Below are 23,697 nucleotides of genomic sequence, written 5' to 3' on the forward strand. Positions count from 1 at the left end.
CGGTACAAATAACAAAATGGAATTGGCAACAATGAGACAACTTTATGAGTCGGGACAAACCAAAATTTGAATTAAACGCAAAACAAACAAATAAGTCATGCAGGGGATAATTAAAATGCGACTGAATTATACATAAAAGCATGATTGAGATGCATTGATGCCACTGGGAAACTGTTGTATATGCATACTCTCAATATAGCTACGTTTAGCTTATTATTATTATTATTATTGTATCATTATTTAACCCATACTAGAATCAATGCGTTTTTATGCCAATTTTGCCATTTCGGTTAGGAATAATCACTTGTATGATATTTTGTATTATATTAAGAAGTTGATAAGAATCAAAGGTTCCTATTGGATTCCATAGAAAATGCATGCGGGTCATTTTTGACCCATTTATGGAAGGTTGGGGTAGTAACAGAAAAACTTCTTAAAATTTATAAAAGGTAAGTTAAAAATGTGAATGGTATGATATTAAAAACATATTTTTTAGGAATACCTGCAATATGAAATGATGAAAAATTTTCATTACGAAGATATTTTAAGAAAACAACCTGACCGGGTCATTTTTGACCCACTTATGGAAGGTTGGGGTAGTAACACAAAAACTAAAATTTCTTAAAACACATAAAATTTAAGTTAAAAACATGAATGGCATGATATCAAAAACATGTTTTTTGAGGAATACCTGGAATATGAAATGATAAAAAAATTTAATTACGAAGATATTTCAAGAAAACAACCTGACCGGGTCATTTTTGACCCACTTATGGAAGGTTGGGGTAGTAACACAAAAACTAAAATTTCTTAAAATGTATAAAAGGTAAGTTAAAAACATGAATGCCATGATATCAAAAACATGTTTTTTGAGGAATACCTGGAATATAAAATGATAAAAAAAATTTCATTACAAAGACATTTCAAGAAAACAACCTGACCGGGTCATTTTTGACCCACTTATGCATCTAAGGGTTAAACACAGGAAACAATGAAAATATCAGTAATTGCTAAAATATGGAGAATTAGGATTAAATAAGCTTAGCTTCTGTCTGTTCCCCTTTTCAGACATGCTAATATAACTTATCCAAAACAAATAAACCCATTACCATTAAGACATGTTTCATCATACATTTAAAAATATATATATTTAATGACGCCATTCATTGTTTATGTACTGTAGTACAATAAAGAATCATCAGATACTATAGGTGCCTTTTTTTTTATATTTTATCCCCTCTAAAAATTCTCATGCCGTGTCCTTTTTAAGCCTCCATCAGCAGGTACACCTACGTATATTCCTCCCCAGGGTCCAATTCCTCTCGAGTCAACCCAGCCTACTACCATCCATCACCTCTTCCTTCATCTATCCGTTCGTTCATCCTTTCCCCATCTCAATCCATTCAACCATGGAGCACGGAGATGAAAGGAGAGAGAGGGGGGAGGGGGGTCGAGACAATTGGAGGGTAACAGTGAAGCAAACGTCGCAAAAAAAAAAAAAAAAAAAATTAAAGGAAGACGGTCCGAGTGGGAGAAAGGACCCCAAAAGGGAAAGGATGGTCGGTCGGAGAGACAGTGTGACCTTGTGGTTAGATTGATGCATCTCTGGAGGAAAAAGGATTGCCGACCTGAGCGCTATCCATACACAAAACACACACGAAGCGAACTTGCAAAGTCACAGACACTGACTCAATGCTTGAGGGGTCACCACTTTTGTCACCGATTAGATGGACTTTCTCTCAGAGTGTCATCCCTGCTCCGAGCTCGTGTAGAGCTGAGCACAGCTGACAGCGGCACCCAATCAGACACTTGTCCTGAAGACAAGAATACACATGTGACCTAAAAAAAAAACATTGGCCTTAACAGCTGCGGCTGTAGGGAACCTCCTGATATTTTTTTTTTTTGCCAACGTATATCTAATAAAACATCTACTTTGTTCTGGTATGTTTTTGTAGCAGCAGATTTTATTAGCAACTGATATTATCCCAGCCGTCTTCAAGCAAGAGGTGGGGTACACCCTGGACTGGTGGCCAGCCAATCACAGGGCACATATAGACAAACAACCATTCACACTCACATTCATACCTATGGACAATTTGGAGTCGCTAATTAACCTAGCATGTTTTTGGAATGTGGGAGGAAACCGGAGTAACTGAAGAAAACATGCAAACTCCACACAAAGATGGCAGAGAGTAGAATTGAACCCGGGTCTCATAGCTGTGAGGCCTGCGCGCTAACCACTCGACCAACATGCAGCCCTGATATTTTTAGGAAACCGGAGTACCCGGAAAAAAAAACCCACGCATACACGGGGAGAACATGCAAATTCCACACAGAGATGGCTGAGGGTGGAATCGAACTTGGGTCTCCCAGCTGTGAGGCCTGCACGCTAACCACTCGACCAACATGCAGCCCTGATATTTTTAGGAAACCAGAGTACCCGGAAAAAAAAAACCCACGCACACACGGGGAGAACATGCAAATTCCACACAGAGATGGCTGAGGGTGGAATCGAACTTGGGTCTCCTAGCTGTGAGGCCTGCGTGCTAACCACTCCTCCGCCGTGCAGCCCCTTTGTCACGTTCAATTATTCATTCATTCATTCATTTTCTACCGCTTATCCTCACGAGGGTCACGTGGTGCTGGAGCCTATCCCAGCTGTCTTCGAGTGAGAGGCGGGGTACACGCCAATCACAGGGCACATATAGTCAAACAACCATTCACACTCACATTCATACCTATGGACAATTTGGAGTCGCTAATTAACTTAGCATGTTTTTGGAATGTGGGAGGAAACCGGAGTACCCGGAGAAAACATGCAAACTCCACACAAAGATGGCAGAGAGTAGAATTGAACCCGGGTCTCATAGCTGTGAGGCCTGCGCGCTAACCACTCGACCAACATGCAGCCCTGATATTTTTAGGAAACCGGAGTACCCGGAAAAAAAAAAACCCACGCATACACGGGGAGAACATGCAAATTCCACACAGAGATGGCTGAGGGTGGAATCGAACTTGGGTCTCCTAGCTGTGAGGCCAAGTGCTAACCACTCATCCACTGTGCAGCCCCTTTGTCACGTTCAATTATTCATTCATATATTTTCTACTATATTATCCTCACGAGGGTCACGTGGTGCTGGAGCCTATCCCAGCTGTCTTCGAGTGAGAGGCGGGGTACACGCCAATCACAGGGCACATATAGTCAAACAACCATTCACACTCACATTCATACCTATGGACAATTTGGAGTCGCTAATTAACCTAGCATGTTTTTGGAATGTGGGAGGAAACCGGAGTACCCGGAGAAAACATGCAAACTCCACACAAAGATGGCAGAGAGTAGAATTGAACCCGGGTCTCATAGCTGTGAGGCCTGCGCGCTAACCACTCGACCAACATGCAGCCCTGATATTTTTAGGAAACCAGAGTACCCGGAAAAAAAAAACCCACGCATACACGGGGAGAACATGCAAATTCCACACAGAGATGGGTGAGGGTGGAATCGAACTTGGGTCTCATAGCTGTGAGGCCTGCGCGCTAACCACTCGACCAACATGCAGCCCTGATATTTTTAGGAAACCAGAGTACCCGGAAAAAAAAACCCCACGCACACACGGGGAGAACATGCAAATTCCACACAGAGATGGCTGAGGGTGGAATCGAACTTGGGTCTCCTAGCTGTGAGGCCAAGTGCTAACCACTCGTCCACTGTGCAGCCCCTTTGTCACGTTCAATTATTCATTCATATATTTTCTACTATATTATCCTCACGAGGGTCACGTGGTGCTGGAGCCTATCCCAGCTGTCTTCGAGTGAGAGGCGGGGTACACGCCAATCACAGGGCACATATAGTCAAACAACCATTCACACTCACATTCATACCTATGGACAATTTGGAGTCGCTAATTAACCTAGCATGTTGTTGGAATGTGGGAGGAAACCGGAGTACCCGGAGAAAACCCACGGGGAATCAAACTTGATTTTAAAATGTGATTTCAGCCAATCAAATTCCCTTTGTTATCCATGAAACTATTATCTTTGTGTTTTAGCGAAAACAAGCAAACCTATTGATTTGGCATGTGTAGAGCTTAACTAATATCTCGATTAATTTAAACCAGAAGCGTCTGATTAATTGACTACTGAAAAAAAAAAATCGTGTCGAGTATAAATCCTCGGTATTTTGCATAGCAACAAGTGCAATGGCAAAATGGGAAGAATTCTGTTAATCTTGTGCTAGCTAGCGAGCGAGCGCACACAAACACACAACCAGACAATCCAGATTGACACAAGGTAATGTTGGCACACAGTTGACTCACGCAGAGGCCTCATCCTCGCGCTAATTGACAGCCGGTGACAGCAGCGACTGAGCCAAAAAAAAGCGAGCGATGCGGAGACAAACAATGGTTAAAAGATGCTTTCCAAAAAAAAAAAAAAAAACACAGATGCTGATTGCGAGTCCAATTCAAGTGTTGTGAGTCTTTGAGCTCCAAAGTCAATTGTCAAGTCTCCCGTGATTGCAAACATCCCACGCCATCTGCCTTGGTGAGAAGGTTGCGGCGGAAGAACCGATGACTATCATAGTTTGTTATCTTTGAGGTATGGAATGCAAACGCGAGATACAGAACCCGACCGAAAAAAGAAGCAATGTATCCGAAAAGTGAAAAAAAAAAAGTTCTGCAAACAAAGCAAAAGGCTAAAAAAAAAAAAAAGTAATCTGAGTAAGAGTGAGTGAAAGTTCAGACAAAATGAAAAACTCTCACAACGGTACCACCATTGGAGCTACCTCATCTGTCCCAAAATTGAATGCCTTCCTCCTGGGGGGCCCCCGGTGCTACACCAGCCCAATAAAGATCAGACCCAGTCCTAATAGGCTTTCTCTCTCTCAGAAACAATAGGAAGAGGAGTCCTCAATCATGGTGCCTTTAGGGCCATACAATTGCTTGTCAATGAGGTTGGTCCTGCTTGGTCTGTCACTTACTGCTTGGCAACATAACAGCACTGCACCATACTCAGGGGTGTTCCTTAGACTATCATGGTGACCACACTTTTATTATATGTTCTAAAAAGGGACAATACCATAGAAAATGTCATTTCGATATACTTTCGGGTTGTCTCTTAGATATCTACTGAAAATGACTCAGCAGCCTATAATTATAGTCTAAATCAGGTGTCTCAAACATGCGGCCCGCGGGCCAAATGTGGCCCGCAGGACACTACTTTGAGGCCCCCGTCTTGATATGAAAGTTTAACGTTAGTGCGGCCCGCGCAATTTTTGATATGGATGCTGTATGGTATCATGTACCCAGAAAAAATTATTACGTTTGATTAATGTTCATGTTAAAGGTTAAATAACTGTTAATAGTTATCCTCCCTATCCGTGTGGAAGTGGTAAGTTTTTGGCTATTTAAGTTTAAAGGAAATAACTTGAAGGCTACCGTTTAGGTCGCTAGCTCTCGAGTTTGCGAGTTAGCATGTGTCCCGAGACCCTGCAGTTGCGCAATATGTTGTAAATAAAAAGAGTATAAATGTGACTTTAGTCGTGTTTTGTCATGTCTACAGGGCTCTAATAATGCTTTGTTCATTTTAATCTGAAAAAAATCATTTGTCTTTATTATTATTATATTTATTTATTACTGATTGATTTTCTTTATTCTTGATTTGTTTATTTATGTTTCATCTTTTTCATCTTTATTCATTTTTCTGTTTTTAATAAATGCTTTTTTTTTTTTTTTTTTTTTTGGAAAACCTGATGGGGCCCAGTCTCACCCAGACCCTAGCTCCAGTGGCCCCCAAGTAAATTGAGTTTGTTTTTCTTATTTGCTGTTTTATTATTATTTTACTTATTTATTACTGATTGATTGATTTATTGTCTTTATTCTTAATTAGTTTATTTATTTTTTAATCTTATTTTGTGTATAGAAAAATAAAAATTAAGATATTTGAGAACAGTGGAATGTTTTATGAGATATTTTGGTGTGGAAAACCGGAACCAAAGTACTGAAAAAGTGTCGGGTATAGCAGAAGCAAAAGCATTGATAGTTTTTTTATTGATTTTTTTTCCAGTTTTTAATAAATGCGATTTAGGTTTTTTTTTTTTTTTTTTTTTTTTTAAACCCGATGCAGCCCGGCAAATTTTTTTTTTTTTTTTTTTTACCCCCAGGTAAATTGAGTTTGAGAACCCTGCACTACCACCACCATATTTTACCACTGGTATTTCTTTTTCCGGATATAACTTCTGACTTCTGTGCCATATGCGACTGATTGCAATTAAATCTAAGCGCGTTCACACATCTAAACACACGATAGTGACACTCGACATGCTTGACAAAAATTCTGTCGTCAAGTCATGCCTCCTGTTGCGTCTTGTTCACCCTGGCAGATGAGTCATATTCAATTAAAGCTGCTGGAAAGACGCCGCCTACACACCACAAACTTCACATGAATTCCTAATCAGAGGAAAGCGTAGAAACTCGGGAGGGGTTTGCAGAACTCCTCACCCAATCTCTGTTGACGCTTATTCTCTCACTTTGTATCAGCTTCTAACACGAGCTAGGCAATACGGCAATAAATAGTGTTTTAGTATTTTTTTTTTTTTGGTTATGCAAAATTTCCTGGGAGAGAAAGCAAACGGGAGTAAATTGGTTCAGAGTGAATTCCGTAGCTCAAAGTTGACACGCTGTGTTCTTTCACGCCGGAATCATTAAAAATGCACCAGTACTCGTGTCACCAAAAAAAAAAAAAAAAAAGTGAGTAAATATAGTTTCTTTGGCTAATTAAAAGTGCAGTAGTACATGGGCTCGTCATGTGGGGGTTCCAAACAGACAAAATCATCCCGGGACTGCTGCTCATTAAAGTCTCTCTCATGATGGTGGTGGTTGGGACTGAGGGAAATGTCGCCTGTCAATCGGAAAAAAAAAAAAACAAAAAAAACAGCCTCATTAAAATTGCTATTTTGGTTGCAATGTACATTCACATGAATTGCTTTGCACAAGTAATTTTTTTTTTTCGAGCCATCAAAAGATACCGCATGGGATTTATATAAAAACACCCCCCCTACACACACACACACACACACACACACTTGATGCTCTCATTTATGTGGCCTTTGCGGAATATTTGCTCATTCGTGTCGGCTAAATGCCAGGCAGATAAATCTCAAGGACTGCACTTTAAACTGTAATGTTCATATTCTGACAAATGGAGCTGAACATCAAGTGGTGCTGAGATTCTCCTTCCTGTTTCTGTGAAGTCGGAGCATGGACTTTTTTTTTTTGTCTTCATGTACAGTATTTAACTACTGAACGCTGTACCCGAAGTAGCTTACCCAACCCCTGACCAGCAGTTATAATATGACAAAGTGTTATTGACACTGTTGAATGGGAATCTGAATCGGCTATTGATGACTGCGCTACAGCAGACGGGGTAAACAGTTGTACATTATTTCACATTTACATGGAGCCCACGCACGCGCACACACATCAAAATGAAATGATCTTGCATTTTACCACCTTCCGAGTCGCTCAAAAAAGCTATTAGCCAGGGCTCTACATTAAAAACAAAAATTACTTCCCCATGGGGAATCCTTAAGGTGAGAAGTACTCGCCCGAATATGCTGATAATTCATCTGATAATAGTACTGATGCATTGTAGTTTGGAGGAATGTCTGAAACGTATGTTAACATGACATGCTATACTACCTTACATATCGTAGCAAGTTGTGCACCACAATGAAAACATTATTGAATAGACACATTTGTGTACTAGTAAAGTACCCGGAGAAAACCCACACTTGCACGAGGAGTATATGCAAACTCCACACAGAGATGGCCGAGGGTTGGGAAAGACAAAATAAGAAGCCAAAAAGTTACCACTTCCACACAAAATAGGAGAACTCATTCATTCATTCATTTTTTACCGCTTACCCTCACGAGGGTCGCGGGGGGTGCTGGAGCCCATCCTAGATGTCTTTTGGGCGAGAGGCGGGGTACACCCTGGACTGGTGGCCAGCCAATCACAGGGCACATATAGACAAACAACCATTCACACTCACATTCATACCTATGGACAATTTGGAGTCGCTAATTAACCTAGCATGTTTTTGGAATGTGGGAGGAAACCGGAGTACCCGCAGAAAACCCACGCCTGTACGGGGAGAACATGCAAACTCCACACAGAGATGGCCGAGGGTTGGGAAAGACAAAATAAGAAGCCATAAAGTTACCACTTCCACACAAAATAGGAGGAGAACTCATTCATTCATTTTCTACCGCTTACCCTCACGAGGGTCGCGGGGGGTGCTGGAGCCTATCCTAGATGTCTTTTGGGCGAGAGGCGGGGTACACCCTGGACTGGTGGCCAGCCAATCACAGAGCACATATAGACAAACAACCATTCACACTCACATTCATACCTATGGACAATTTGGAGTCGCTAATTAACCTAGCATGTTTTTGGAATGTGGGAGGAAACCGGACTACCCGGAGAAAACCCATGCATGTACGGTGAGAACATGCAAACTTCACACAGAAATGGCCGAGGGTTGGGAAAGACAAAATAAGAAGCCAACAAGTTACCACTTCCACACAAAATAGGAGGAGAACTCATTCATTCATTCATTTTCCACCGCTCATCTTCACAAGGGTCGTGCTGGAGCCTATCCCAGCTATCTTTGAGCGAGAGGCGGGGTACACCCTGGACTGGTGGCCAGCCAATCACAGGGCACATATAGACAAACAACCATTCACACTCACATTCATACCTATGGACAATCTGGAGTCGCCAATTAACCTAGCATGTTTTTGGAATGTAAACTCCACAGGGTGTGGAATCGAACCTGGGTCTCCTAGTTGTGTGGCGTGCTCATCAACCACTTCTCCACCGTGCAGTCCCAGTATTACAATATATTATCACATGGAATGTGGGAGGAAACCGGAGTGCCCGGAGAAAACCCACACATTCACGGGGAGAACATGCAAACTCTACACAGAGATGGCCGAGGGTGGAATTGAACCCTCGTCTCCTAGCTGTGAGGTCGGCACGCTAACCACTCGACCGCAGTGCCGCCGCATTCAATTCATACAGTGATTTAATATTTTTAAGATCTTCACTCTGTCCAGAGTTTTGCCTAAATTTGGCCAATTATGGAAATTAAACAATGACGTCATGGACTTCACCAGCTCACCGGCAACCCAACACCACACATAGATGACAGCCCTGTGGAAACACTGGTCCAACAGTGTTTTAAGGAGATAACACAGTGGACACAGAAGAGGAGAGCTTCCATATTTACCATCAGTGTCTTGGCCCAAGCAAGTTGATATCAGCAATAGGAGTAGCAGATAAAGGACCCCTATTCCAGTTTCTCCAGGCCGTTTGACCCTGCTCCGTGACGGCAACCCCATGAAACGCATTCCGGCCATCTTCACCACCGTACACCTCCGAGCGCCCAGCTGTGTGGAGACGGAAGAAGAGAGACACGTAAGCACAAAGTCACAATTTCCTGTAATTGTGTAACATTGTGTAAAAAAACATCTGTTGGGTTTTTATTCGAGCACATTGCTTTTTCTTCTGGCTCCACCAGCTTGTGCTCTGACCCATGGAGAACATTCATCATGATGACATATGCTGCTGAAAGAGTTTGATGGAGCCGGAATTTACAGTATGTTGTGGAATCTAATGAATGTAACAATGTAATTTGCATAAACTATGATTTTGTTTTGATGTGCGATTAACGTGCGTGCATCCTAATGACCCTCAGCCGACACCGTAGTTTGATCGACGCACGGTAACAGTTCAGCCACAAGCAGGAACAAATATTGAGCTGAAATGGAGAAAGTAAACACTATTTTTATTGGTTAAGTTAGCTTCAAAGTCCTGGCATCATCCCATTTGGTGGACTATTCATTCATTCATTTTCTACCTCTTATCCTCACAAGGATCAAGGGGGTGCTGGAGCCTATCCCAGGTGTCTTCGGGCAAGAGGCGGGGTACACCCTGGACTGGACTGACAGCCAGCCAATCACAGGGCACATATAGACAAACAACCATTCACACTCACATTCATACCTATGGACAATTTGGAGTCGCTAATTAACCTAGCATGTTTTTGGAATGTGGAAGGAAACTGGAATACCCGGAGAAAATCCACGCGCGCTAACCACTCGACCGCCGTGCAGCCCCCCATTAGCACTAAAGGTCATCAAATCTTACCTCTGTGCATGTCACGATTCAACATGTTGCGGTGCGACCCCAGGATACTCCAGATGAAGCGAATGGTGCAGGTAAAAGCTTAGCTTTTATTTTCGAAAAACAAGCGAATGCAGCACTGGCATACAACACGCAGCATAGAACAAAGAACAAACAATGCACCAACAAAACGCAGACGCACCCGGCTGAACCAAATACAACAATCAAATTAGAAACAGGTGCGCGTAGAAGATGGTGTAAAAGTGACGAAACGCAGGACCGACCAACACAGGAAAAACTACAAAATAAAAGCATGAAAGCAGGAGCTGTCAGGAGGGGGTGAAGCCCAATCGTGACCGTGCATTCCCACATAGCATCGGCATTTGGGAGCACATATGAAGTGAAAGAAGCAAAATAGTCCATTTGTGCATGGAAGAAAACAGTACATGGTGCATTCAAGGACCATCAAGTAAAGTACAACAAATCGCTGCTCACATTAAACATTGAAAAATTGGGAGGATTTGTAACTAACAGTGACTGCATTGTAAGGAAATAATATGTACTCTAATAATTAATATTTACTGTGTATTTTAATGACTGACAGAGAAATGAAATTACATTGTTTGCAATTTTGACCGAGCAAGGTGGCAAATATTTACTAATAATCGTTTCTGAATGTTCCTAAATAGACTTTTCTACTCCCAATAAGGGGTTAGCATTGATGTTGATGTTTGACTGCATTGATGTCAGCACCTTGGCGTGTTTGTTCCATAGAACAACAGCATGAATGGAATGAGCCCTTTTGTCGGCCATACAGTCTCTATCCAGGATACACACAGAATGCAGAAGAGTGTAGTGTAGTGGAAATTAAATGAGTAGATTACAATGAGTTAGACAGGAATCAGAACTGGAGGTAGCAGAGATGAGGATGCTGAGGTTCTCATTGGGAGTGACCAGGATGGATAGGATCAGAAACGAGTACATCAGAGGGACACTCCATATTAGAGGCCTTGGAGATGAAGTCAGAGAAGCCAGACTGGCATGTCCAGAGGAGAGATATTGGGAGTGACCAGGATGGATAGGATCAGGAACGAGTACACCAAAGGGACATTACATGCTAGAGGCCTTGGAGATAAAGTCAGAGAAGCCAGAGGAGATATATTAGGAGTGACCAGGATGGATAGGATCAAGAACGAGTACACCAAAGGGACATTACATGCTAGAGGCCTTGGAGATAAAGTCAGAGAAGCCAGACTGAGATGTCCAGAGGAGAGATATTGGGAGTGACCAGGATGGATAGGATCAGGAATGAGTACACCAAAGGGACATTACATGCTAGAGGCCTTGGAGATAAAGTCAGAGAAGCCAGACTGGCATGTCCAGAGGAGAGATATTGGGAGTGACCAGGATGGATAGGATCAGGAACGAGTACACCAAAGGGACATTACATGCTAGAGGCCTTGGAGATAAAGTCAGAGAAGCCAGACTGACATGTCCAGAGGAGAGATATTGAGAGTGACCAGGATGGATAGGATCAAGAAGGAGTAAACCAAAGGGACATTACATGCTCAAGGCCTTGGAGATGAAGTCAGAGAAGCCAGACTGAGATGTCCAGAGGAGAGATATTGGGAGTGACCAGGATGGATAGGATCAGGAACGAGTACACCAAAGGGACATTACATGCTAGAGGCCTTGGAGATAAAGTCAGAGAAGCCAGAGGAGATATATTGGGAGTGACCAGGATGGATAGGATCAAGAACGAGTACACCAAAGGGACATTACATGCTAGAGGCCTTGGAGATAAAGTCAGAGAAGCCAGACTGAGATGTCCAGAGGAGAGATATTGGGAGTGACCAGGATGGATAGGATCAGGAATGAGTACACCAAAGGGACATTACATGCTAGAGGCCTTGGAGATAAAGTCAGAGAAGCCAGACTGGCATGTCCAGAGGAGAGATATTGGGAGTGACCAGGATGGATAGGATCAGGAACGAGTACACCAAAGGGACATTACATGCTAGAGGCCTTGGAGATAAAGTCAGAGAAGCCAGACTGACATGTCCAGAGGAGAGATATTGAGAGTGACCAGGATGGATAGGATCAAGAAGGAGTAAACCAAAGGGACATTACATGCTCAAGGCCTTGGAGATGAAGTCAGAGAAGCCAGACTGAGATGTCCAGAGGAGAGATATTGGGAGTGACCAGGATGGATAGGATCAGGAACGAGTACACCAAAGGGACATTACATGCTAGAGGCCTTGGAGATAAAGTCAGAGAAGCTAGAGGAGATATATTGGGAGTGACCAGGATGGATAGGATCAAGAACGAGTACACCAAAGGGACATTACATGCTAGAAGCCTTGGAGATAAAGTCAGAGAAGCCAGAGGAGATATATTGGGAGTGACCAGGATGGATAGGATCAAGAACGAGTACACCAAAGGGACATTAGAGGCCTTGGAGATAAAGTCAGAAAAGCCAGACTGAGATGTCCAGATGAGAGATATTGAGAGTGACCAGGATGGATAGGATCAGGAACGAGTACACCAAAGGGACATTACATGCTAAAGGCCTTGGAGATAAAGTCAGAGAAGCCAGACTGAGATGTCCAGAGGAGAGATATTGAGAGTGACCAGGATGGATAGGATCAAGAAGGAGTACACCAAAGGGACATTACATGCTCAAGGCCTTGGAGATGAAGTCAGAGAAGCCAGACTGAGATGTCCAGAGGAGAGATATTGGGAGTGACCAGGATGGATAGGATCAGGAACGAGTACACCAAAGGGACATTACATGCTAGAGGCCTTGGAGATAAAATCAGAGAAGCCAGAAGAGATATATTGGGAGTGACCAGGATGGATAGGATCAAGAACGAGTACACCAAAGGGACATTAGAGGCCTTGGAGATAAAGTCAGAAAAGCCAGACTGGCATGTCCAGAGGAGAGATATTGGGAGTGACCAGGATGGATAGGATCAGGAACGAGTACACCAAAGGGACATTACATGCTAGAGGCCTTGGAGATAAAATCAGAGAAGCCAGACTGGCATGTCCAGAGGAGAGATATTGGGAGTGACCAAGATGGATAGGATCAAGAACGAGTACACCAAAGGGACATTACATGCTAGAGGCCTTGGATATAAAGTCAGAGAAGCCAGACTGGCATGTCCAGAGGAGAGATATTGAGAGTGACCAGGATGGATAGGATCAAGAAGGAGTAAACCAAAGGGACATTACATGCTAGAGGCCTTGGAGATAAAGTCAGAGAAGCCAGACTGGCATGTCCAGAGGAGAGATATTGGGAGTGACCAGGATGGATAGGATCAGGAACGAGTACACCAAAAGAACATTACATGCTAGAGGCCTTGGAGATAAAGTCAGAGAAGCCAGACTGAGATGTCCAGAGGAGAATATATGAATATATTGGTAGAAGGAGGTTGCCAGGTAGGAGGCGTAGAAGAACACCAAAGAGGAGGTTTATGCAAAATGCCCATATGTAACTCCTTTAAAGCAAGATTAAAAGTAAAAGTGGTGTTTTGAGGTGCCGTGTTTAGCTAAACAGAAAAAAAAAACATCAAATTGTCGTATTTATCGCATTTCTCAGGTTTCCTTTTAATGCCACTCTTCACCATTAACATCCCTTTCGACTTCCTATTATGCCGCACCGCCTTTTCCACATGCACTCCAGCTATAATTGGAATGTTTTCAACAGCGCTTTAAGAGGTGGAATACAAATTGGCAACACAGCATCGTTGTGTCAACAGAGCAGATACTTGTTGCACTCGTGTTACCTTCAAGTGCAGCCGAATAATTTCAGCAATCGGTGAGATTTTCTTGCATTTTTTCCCTCCGAAGACTTATTTCGAACTTCAGAATATAATCAGTCTGTTATTGCTCGATCACAAAAAGACACAATCGAGCGAAATGTGGCTGGAAAATAAAAATAGAGAAAATAAAAATCGGTGTGAAAATTTACTTCAGCACACAGCGCTAAGAAGAGTGTTTACAAAACAAAAAAAAAAGTGAACAAAGCCAAAGGGAATTAAACTGTGATTAAAAAAAATAAGTAGAAATCACACCAGATGCAGATAGAACTAAATGACAAGGAGAATTGCATCGAGTGAGAGCATAAATATTGCAGCATATTACACATCGTCTATGCTCAATGATTATGCAGTAAGGCGTCAAATTGCCAGAAGGGGGAAATATTTGTTTTCTTTTCCTCCTTTGTTTAATTGCCCTGTCGATAAATCATTTAAATGGAAAAGCACTTATAAAAGATTTAAATGAGCTCCAAAGACTGTGGGAGCCAAGTCATGTGACTGGAGGACAGTTCAGTCCCGTTTCTAATGTATTTGCTCCACTTAAGAGGAATTAGCATGTCATGCAATGGGGTATGCTTTGTCTTTTCTCATTTAAAAATCATTGCTATTCCTGTTATGTCGCTCTTCGTTGTCTGAAATGACTTTTACAATAAATACCAAATCATTTTTTTTCATAAATATGAAAGTTTTAAAGGTCGTCTATTATGCAAAATTGACTTTCTAATGATGCTCTAATAGTAATATGTGAGCCTACAGTCTGTTTATGGGGACCAAATATGAGAAAAATCTATCATCTCCCCCGCTTTTTTTTTGCTACATGTCGTTAGTGGTTAGCGCGCAGACCTCACAGCTAAGAGGACCAGGGTTCGATTCCACCCTCGGCCATCTCTGTGTGGAGTTTGCATGTTTTTTCCGGGTACTCCGGTTTCCTCCCACATTCCAAAAACATGCTAGGTTAATTAGCGACTCCAAATTGTCCATAGGTATGAATGTGAGTGTGAATGGTTGTTTGTCTATATGTGCCCTGTGATTGGCTGGCTGGCAACCAGTCCAGGGTGTACCCCGCCTCTCGCCCGAAAACAGCTGGGATAGGCTCCAGCACCCCCGTGACACTCATGAAAATGAATGAATGAATAAAAATGGCTGCTGGAATGTAAATACATATACTGCATATATAGCTACAGTACTACAGTAAGAGTATTGTGCCACATCAACCAGACAATACACTACAAATGTATGATGCAGAATATTAACCAACTACTATGCAAGCTGAAAAGACTCAGTAAGTGGTATGAATGTGAGTGTGAATGGTTGTTTGTCTATATGTGCCCTGTGATTGGCTGGCCACCAGTCCAGGGTGTACCCCACCTCTCGCCCGAACACAGCTGGGATAGGCTCCAGCACCCCCCGCAACCCTCGTGAGGAAAAGCGGTAGAAAATGAATGAATGAATATTTATTTTGTATATAAAAATATCAGGGCTGCATGGTAGTCGAGTGGTTAGTGCGCAGGCCTCACATCTACAAGACTCGGGTTCAATTCTACCCTCGGTCATCTCTGTGTGGAGTTTGCATGCTTTTTCCATGTACTCCGGTTTCCTCATTCCACATTCCAAAAACATGCTAGGTTAATTAGCGACTCCAAATTGTCCATAGGTATGAATGTGAGTGTGAATGGTTGTTTGTCTATATGTGCCCTGTGATTGGCTGGCTGGCGACCAGTCCAGGGTGTACCTTGCTTATCGCCCCAAGACAGCTGGGATAGGCTCCAGCGGATAAGCGGTAGAAAATGAATGAATGAACTGAATGTGAGCAAGGTGCTAATTAGCATTAAAGCTACAGACTTAAAAATACTATAGTATTGGACCTTCACATGAATAAAAAGACAATACTTCCTCAAAGTCTTCATCAACCCATACCACCTAGTCTGAACTCTCTTTTGTCGGCGGTGTTCCCCCGCTGTTACAGTCATGTAGCTATGTGGCTAACCATGACAGATCACCCCGCCACCGGTGGACCACGCTCGATCGCTCAGATAAGGCGCCATCTTTCTGCCCCTCATTACTTCCACAATGGCATAATTGCGTGCGCGCCGATACATCCCACATATCTCATTCCCTGCGCTTGACTTCTCCCCCTAATATCATCTCCAGTTTCAATTTGTCTGATACGCCCACCTGCCTGTAAAAAGACTAACAATGATTGAGTTTGTCGCTGGTGGGCCTGTCATATTTAGAGCGGTGATGGACTGGTTCGGTGTATCCGTACATTGAGTGGACTTTTACTTTTAGTCAACACAACCGGCATAGCAAAAATCAAGCTAAGGAATACATCACTAAAGTGGTGAGTCACTGCATTTGCGACACAGTCAACTTTGGCCCAATTAAGCCAAACGCCCTCTGAACTAATTGGTGGATGAACCAATTCCCAGCCCCGCTATGCAAGCCTGACACACTGCCCTTGATCAGGCGGGTGCAGGCTGCCACGCACCTTTCTGCTGCCAGAAACTCCGAACTTGGCTCCTAATCCGATGATCGGGAAGGGCTGGAATCAGCACGCACATTTCCTATTGACTAAACAGTGGAGCATAGTTGCATAGCGGTGATAGCATACCGTATTTGCTACATGGTGGAAGATAGTTTGTCCCTCCTTCACTACATCCATAAACCTCCTATTTGGTCTTCCTCTACGCCTCCTACCTGGCCTCTAGCATGTAATGTCCCTTTGGTGTACGCGTTCCTGATCCTATCCATCCTGGTCACTCCCAATATCGCTCCTCTGGACATCTCAGTCTGGCCTCTCTGACTTTTATCTCCAAGGCCTCTAGCATGTAATGTCCCTTTGGTGTACTCGTTCATGATCCTATCCATCCTGGTCACTCCCAATATCTCTCATCTGGACATCTCAGTCTGGCTTCTCTGACTTTATCTCCAAGGCCTCTAACATGTATTTTCCCTCTGATGTACTCGTTTCTGATCCTATCCATCCTGGTCACTCCCAATATCTTTCCTCTGGACATCTCAGTCTGGCCTCTCTGACTTTATCTCCAAGGCCTCGAACATGTAATGTCCCTCTGATGTACTCGTTTCTGATCCTATCCATCCTGGTCACTCCCAATATCTTTCCTCTGGACATCTCAGTCTGGCCTCTCTGACTTTATCTCCAAGGCCTCGAACATGTATTTTCCCTCTGATGTACTCGTTTCTGATCCTATCCATCCTGGTCACTCCCAATATCTATCCTCTGGACATCTCAGTCTGGCCTCTCTGACTTTATCTCCAAGGCCTCTAACATGTATGTCCCTTTGGTGTACTCGTTCCTGATCCTATCCATCCTGGTCCCTCCCAATATCTCTCCTCTGGACATCTCAGTCCGGCCTCTCTGACTTTATCTCCAAGGCCTCTAACATGTACTGTCCCTCTGATGTACTAGTTTCTGATCCTATCCATCCTGGTCACTCCCAATGAGAACCTCAGCATCCTCATCTCTCTGCTGGGTTCTCATGGGTTTGCCTAAACAAAAGGGCCCACAATGAGAGCAAAACATAACTAACCATTTGAAGCAAAACAGTATTTCTATGACTTAAAACACATTGTTCTCGTAGTCGTGGCAACAAACAAACGTGTCAAACAAAATCTTTCCCTGAAGACAAAAGAAACAACAAGTGAACCACCCCTCTGATTCACAACAACTTTGTTGAGTTTTGGGGCATACAAAGAGCAACAAAGAACACTTGGCCTCATCAAAACGCGTCACGAATGACAGCTCTGTCAAATATTGATGACATCGGGGAGCGCGGAGAACGGCAAGGCAAGAGATTGTGCGCTAATAATTGATGACGGTGTGAAAATAATTGGCTGTACCGTTGCCTTTTTCACGAACAAATGGCGTTTTTTTTACAATTTGGGGGTCTATGAGAAAGATGTGGAAAAGCTGACGTTCTTATTGCCCTGAAGAGAAACACATTTGTGTGTTTTTTTTTTATCTCATAAAACAGCACAACAGCAAAGATGTTATATTACTACCATCTGTTTGATACTTGTGATGCTTTTTGAAGTTCATTTGTACTGCTAAGAATGAGAAGTCAGTGTCGGTCATAAAGAGATCACACAACCAGCATGTAAGGATCATGGTAGAGTTAGAAGCATATAGAACCATACAGACGTCGCTATTAGATGACAAGTGTCACTTTTTCCGTGTCTGTGATTGACAGGGAGAATATCTCTGGGGAGAGGTCACCACTTTTTTTTTTTTAGGAAGAAATACGTCAATTTACTTGCAAGAAATGAGTTGCTTTGGTCGGATAATAAGGTGCCCCCAAAGTCCTGATAGTGGGCCATTCAAGAAAAAAAAAATTGAAAAATTTAATTAATTTTTTTTTTTATATGTTTAACCGCTTCCAAAAGTGTCCGGATTTTTTTCCACTGAGGGTCACATACTGAAAAATCAAAAAACCAAACATGAAAATCAAACATGTTTTATATTTAAAGAATAATCTGTAGCTAAGCATATTATTAGTGGGAATTAACCTTTTCTTCTTATGTTATGCTTTTTTTGCTGTTTTTTAATATTTCAACTTCTCGTACATTTTTTTCTTTTTTTTCATACATTTTCTCTTAATATTGTCACATTATTATTATTATTATTATTATTGTCCCCCACCTCATTTACATTATTATTATTGTTATTTTACCCTTCTCATATTATTATATATAAATAATATATATATTATATTATATATATATATATTAGATAATATTTCAGCTTCTCATACATTTTTTCATAAATTTTTTCATTCTTTTTTCATACATTTTCTCTTAATATTGTCATATTATTATTATTATTGTCCCCCACCTCACTTACATTATTAGTATTGTTATTTTACCCTTCTCGTATATTATTATATATAAATAATATACATATTATATATATTATATAATATATATATATTATATAATATTTCAACTTCTCATACATTTTTTCATAATTTTTTTCATTCTTTTTTTCATACATTTTCTCTTAATATTGTCACATTATTATTATTATTGTCCCCCACCTCACTTACATTATTATTATTGTTATTTTACCCTTCTCGTATACTATTATATATAAATAATATATATATTATATAATATATATATTATATAATATTTCAGCTTCTCATGAATTTTTTCATTGTTTTTTCATACATTTTCTCTTAATATTGTCACATTATTATTATTATTATTGTCCCCCACCTCACTTACATTATTATTATTGTTATTTTACCCTTCTCGTATATTATTATATATAAATAATATATATTATATAAAATATATATATTATATAATATTTCAGCTTCTCATACATTTTTTCATTCTTTTTTTCATACATTTTCTCTTAATATTGTCACATTGTTGTCCTGATATTTTCCCACCATAAAATTACAGCTCTTTCTTCCTACATTTTGCTGTTGTTTTTTCTATGTTTTCTTATTTAATTGTATTTTTAGAATATGCCAAGAGAAAATTTGCAACAAATTGCCCTTGGGCCGCAATTTGGACACCACTGGCTTGGTGTATTTGGATTAACAAATGTTCTTCCGTAGCCTTAGAGGAACTATATCGGTTTGTTGTTTGTGGAATATTTACAAACATGAGTTGTTTATTTTACTTTAGGGAAAAACAACTCAAGATGTTTTTTAAGCAATTTGGCAGAATAAAGTAAAATAAATTTCACTTTAATGGATCGTGGGGTGTCCAAAGTTTTTTTTTCTTCTGAAATATTTAAATGCTTAGTGTATTTTAATCTCCAACAAGAGAATGTATAATTTCTCCTATTTTGTATTTCTTTACCCATTACACAATGTTTGTCAATCCTTTTTTTTTATTACTGGAGGAGAAAGTTTGTAAATAAAATATGTCAGCGCAAATCTATTCTGTGCCTGCGGCAGTCCAATTTTTCCAACATTTCCAGGGCATTATGGTGTTGCTGAGTGCAGAGAGAGACAGAGGAGAGAAAGGAAGATGGAATCTGATGTTGAGAGCTAACCCTGATTAAAAAACCGGCCTCGTTTATGAGACCAATGATAAGAAGAGCAAGGCAGTGGCGGGTACGAGTGTGAGTGTGTGTGTTAAAAATCAGGTGGATGACACTTAGAGGGTAAAGTGTCTAAACCAGGGGACTCAAACACGCGGCCCGCGGGCCAAATGTGGCCTGCAGGACACTAATTTGAGGCCCCCGCCTTGATATGAAAGTTTAATATTAGTGTGGCCCACGTAAGTTTGATATGGATGCTGTATGGTATCATGTACCCAGAAAAAATTATTACGTTTGATTAATGTTCATGTTAAAGGTTAAATAACTGTTAATAGTTATCCTCCCTATCCGTGTGGAAGTGGTAAGTTTTTGGTTTTTTAAGTTTAAAGGAAATAACTTGAAGGCTACCGTTTAGGTCGCTAGCTCTCTAGTTTGCGAGTTAGCATGTGTCTCAAGACCCTGCAGTTGCGCAATATGTTGTAAATAAAAAACAATAAATGTGACTATAGTCGTGTTTTGTCATGTCTACAGGGCTCTAATAATGCTTTGTTCATTTTAATCTGAAAAAAATAATTTGTCTACCCACCAACTATATGTGGTTTCTTAAGTTTTTATTATTTGCCGTTTTATTATTATTATTATTATATTTATTTATTTATTACTGATTGATTGATTTTTTTTATTCTTGATTTGTTTATTTATTTTTCATCTTATTTTGTGCAGAAAATAAATGCGTTTTTTTTTTTTTTTTTTGGAAAACCTGATGCGGCCTAGCCTTGCCCAGACCCTAGCTCCAGTGGCCTCCAGGAAAATTGACTTTGAGACCCCTGGTCTAAACAAAACCAGGCTTTGTGCTCATGATGCAGCTCAACAAAACCTAAACCTAAACGGTACTGCGACAGTTGTTATCAACATACTTTGTCAAGTCCTGTTCTCCTGTTTATTGCAGAATTTAGTCTTTAGTGTAAGAAAATGATCATTGCCAAAAAGCAACACTGTCACCGCTAATAAAGCGAAGGAGGACAACAACCGTCTTTTCATTTTTTGGACATTTTTTTTTTTACCTCGCTAGCCCACAAAACCTGCTTTGCTATTAATATGAGCATAGTAGTTCTCTTTTAAAGCACCTATATTACCATGGTAACTTCGGTCCAGACGAGGTAATGACCAGACCCTCAGCTTGAAATTGTTCCACTGGGTAACTCATTCAGAGATGTTGTCACCTTTTCTTGAGGACCCGGTGTGGACATGGGAAGAAGGATAATAATTGGGGAACCGCTACAATGGGAGCGACTACTTTGACATCATACTGTTTAGCAAGCGTTCCCTGATTAAATCTTCTGTAAGATATAGATATTCATCCGAGAGAATGCACTACATTTGGTCACTTTTGGAGAAAAGTATCAGGAATATAATACAATATGAAATATTCATAATTAGGCCAATGTTAGCAGATCGTTGCATGAGTACTCCATTGTCGGTGACAGTGTTGCTTTTGGCAGTAATAATATTTTAGGAACTCATCATAACGCTCCATGATAATTACTTGCTAATTCTTTGAACTACACCAATCAGATGGCTGCATTTTTGAGCAAGTAGAATAATACGATGAATCGGACTTGACAACCACAATCGCGGTACCGTTGAACTCTGTTTTGGGGTATTCAGGTACTGTTGGAACTGCATCTTGAACATAAAGACTGAGTTTGTTGAACCCCGTTCAATGTATTATGTAAACATGGTGAACCTGGCTGCCATCTCTGTGTGACCCGAGTTCGATTCCGCCCCCTGTGGAGTTTGCATGTTCTCCCCCGTGCATGTGTGGGTTTTATTCCGGGTACTCCGGTTTCCTCCCACATTCCAAAAACATGCTAGGTTATAATTGGCGACTCCAAATTGTCCTTAGGTATGAATGTGAGTGTGAATGGTTGTTTGTCTATATGTGCCCTGTGATTGGCTGGCGACCAGTCCAGGGTGTACCCTGCCTCTCGCGTGAAGACAGCTGGGATAGGCTCCCCCCTCGGATAAGTGGTAGAAAATGAATGAATGAATAGTTTAATCTGGGGCTGTATGGTAGAAAATTGGCTAGCCCGCAGCCACGCAGCTAGGAGACCCATGTTTGATTCCGCATCTCTGGAGTTTGTATGTTCTCCCCAGTTTTCTCCGGGTACTCCGGTTTCCTCCCACATTCCAAAAACATGCTAGGTTAATTAGCGACTCCAAATTGTCCATAGGTATGAATGTGAGTGTGAATGGTTGTTTGTCTATATGTGCCCTGTGATTGGCTGGCTGGCGACCAGTCCAGGGTGTACCCCGCCTCTCGCCCAAAAACAGCTGGGATAGGCTCCAGCACCCCGTGACACTCATGAAAATGAATGAATGAATGAATAAAAATGGATGCTGGAATGTAAATACATATACTGCATATATAGCTACAGTACTACAGTAAAAGTATTGTGCCACATCAACCAGACAATGCACTACCAATGTATGATGCAGAATATTAACCTACTACTGTGCAAGCTCAAAAGACTCAGTAAGTGGTATGAATGTGAGTGTTTGAATGTGAGACCCATGTTTGATTCCGCATCTCTGGAGTTTGTATGTTCTCCCCAGTTTTCTCCGGGTACTCCGGTTTCCTCCCACATTACAAAAACATGCTAGGTTAATTAGCGACTCCAAATTGTCCATAGGTATGAATGTGAGTGTGAATGGTTGTTTGTCTATATGTGCCCTGTGATTGGCTGGCCACCAGTCCAGTGAGTACCCTGCCTCTTTTCCAAAGTCAGCTGGTATAGGCTCCAGCTCATGATCATTTCATTTTCTGTTTTTATTGTTATTAATATTAGTAGTGATAGAGTTTGTAGTGGTTAGTAGTTTTTCTTATGTATTCTATGTGTAGATTGTCACTTTATTGTCATGGTTTTGACTTCCTGTTTTAGTCTGCAGATGTTATTTACTTCCTGTTAGTGAAATACGCATTTGTGGTAATTCTTTTGGTAATTTTGCACCAATTTTAGGTTTTAGGTCCTTTATAATTTGATTTTTTATATGATTTGTGTCTGTTTCTTACTGTATTTGCATTTTATCCAATGGATTGGGAACTATGTGAGTGAATTACCTCCGTTATCGTAATTTAAATCTCACATCACATATTTTTGGCATAATGTTATTTGTATGACAGGGTCAACATTTTCACAATGCCGCCCCAATTTTTACCCTATTTTTTGTACAGATCGTACCAATATTCTTTGTTGTCGAAAATGCGACTCAAGATTGCTTGTCATAGTAAGGACTTGTCAGCAAGGATTTCCATTCCAGATAGTAGGAAAATAAATAAAAGGTGAGTTGTTATTGTGTTTTTTTTTCACTTAGGAGAATGCATCGATGTTTATCCCCGCAGACAAGAGACACAGTGGTGAATTGTGTGTGTGTGTGTGTGTGTGTGTGTGGCTACACGTCAAGCAGTGTGTTAGCAGTGTTAAGTCTTGCTCCTGGCTGTGTGTGTGTGTGTGTGTGTGTGTGTGTGTGTGTGTGAGAGGAAGATTACAGTAGCCCAGAGGTGTCAAACTCGTGCCATGGACGCCAGAGACACTGCAGGTTTTCTTTTCCAGCCAGTCACGAAATCAGGCGATTTTAACACCTCCTTCAATTTAAGGGAAAGAGCTCGTCAAT

At 41.2% G+C, this 23,697-nt stretch overlaps 1 protein-coding gene across 1 annotated transcript in view; it reads right to left on the bottom strand.

Annotated features, from left to right (window-relative positions):
• LOC131109833 (protocadherin-15-like) overlaps nucleotides 1-23,697 on the bottom strand; it is a 184,547-nt gene that overhangs the window by 149,816 nt on the left and 11,034 nt on the right. The window contains exon 3 of the mRNA XM_078788842.1: nucleotides 9,290-9,449. Within this exon, the coding sequence (XP_078644968.1) occupies nucleotides 9,290-9,419 (130 nt within the window). The 5' untranslated portion in view covers nucleotides 9,420-9,449. The remainder of the gene's footprint in view (nucleotides 1-9,289; nucleotides 9,450-23,697) is intronic.

This window comes from Doryrhamphus excisus, unplaced genomic scaffold (assembly GCF_037039965.1).
Source record: "Doryrhamphus excisus strain RoL-2023G ecotype Guam unplaced genomic scaffold, RoL_Dexc_Guam_v1.1 HiC_scaffold_24, whole genome shotgun sequence".
NCBI classification, from domain to species: domain Eukaryota; kingdom Metazoa; phylum Chordata; class Actinopteri; order Syngnathiformes; family Syngnathidae; genus Doryrhamphus; species Doryrhamphus excisus.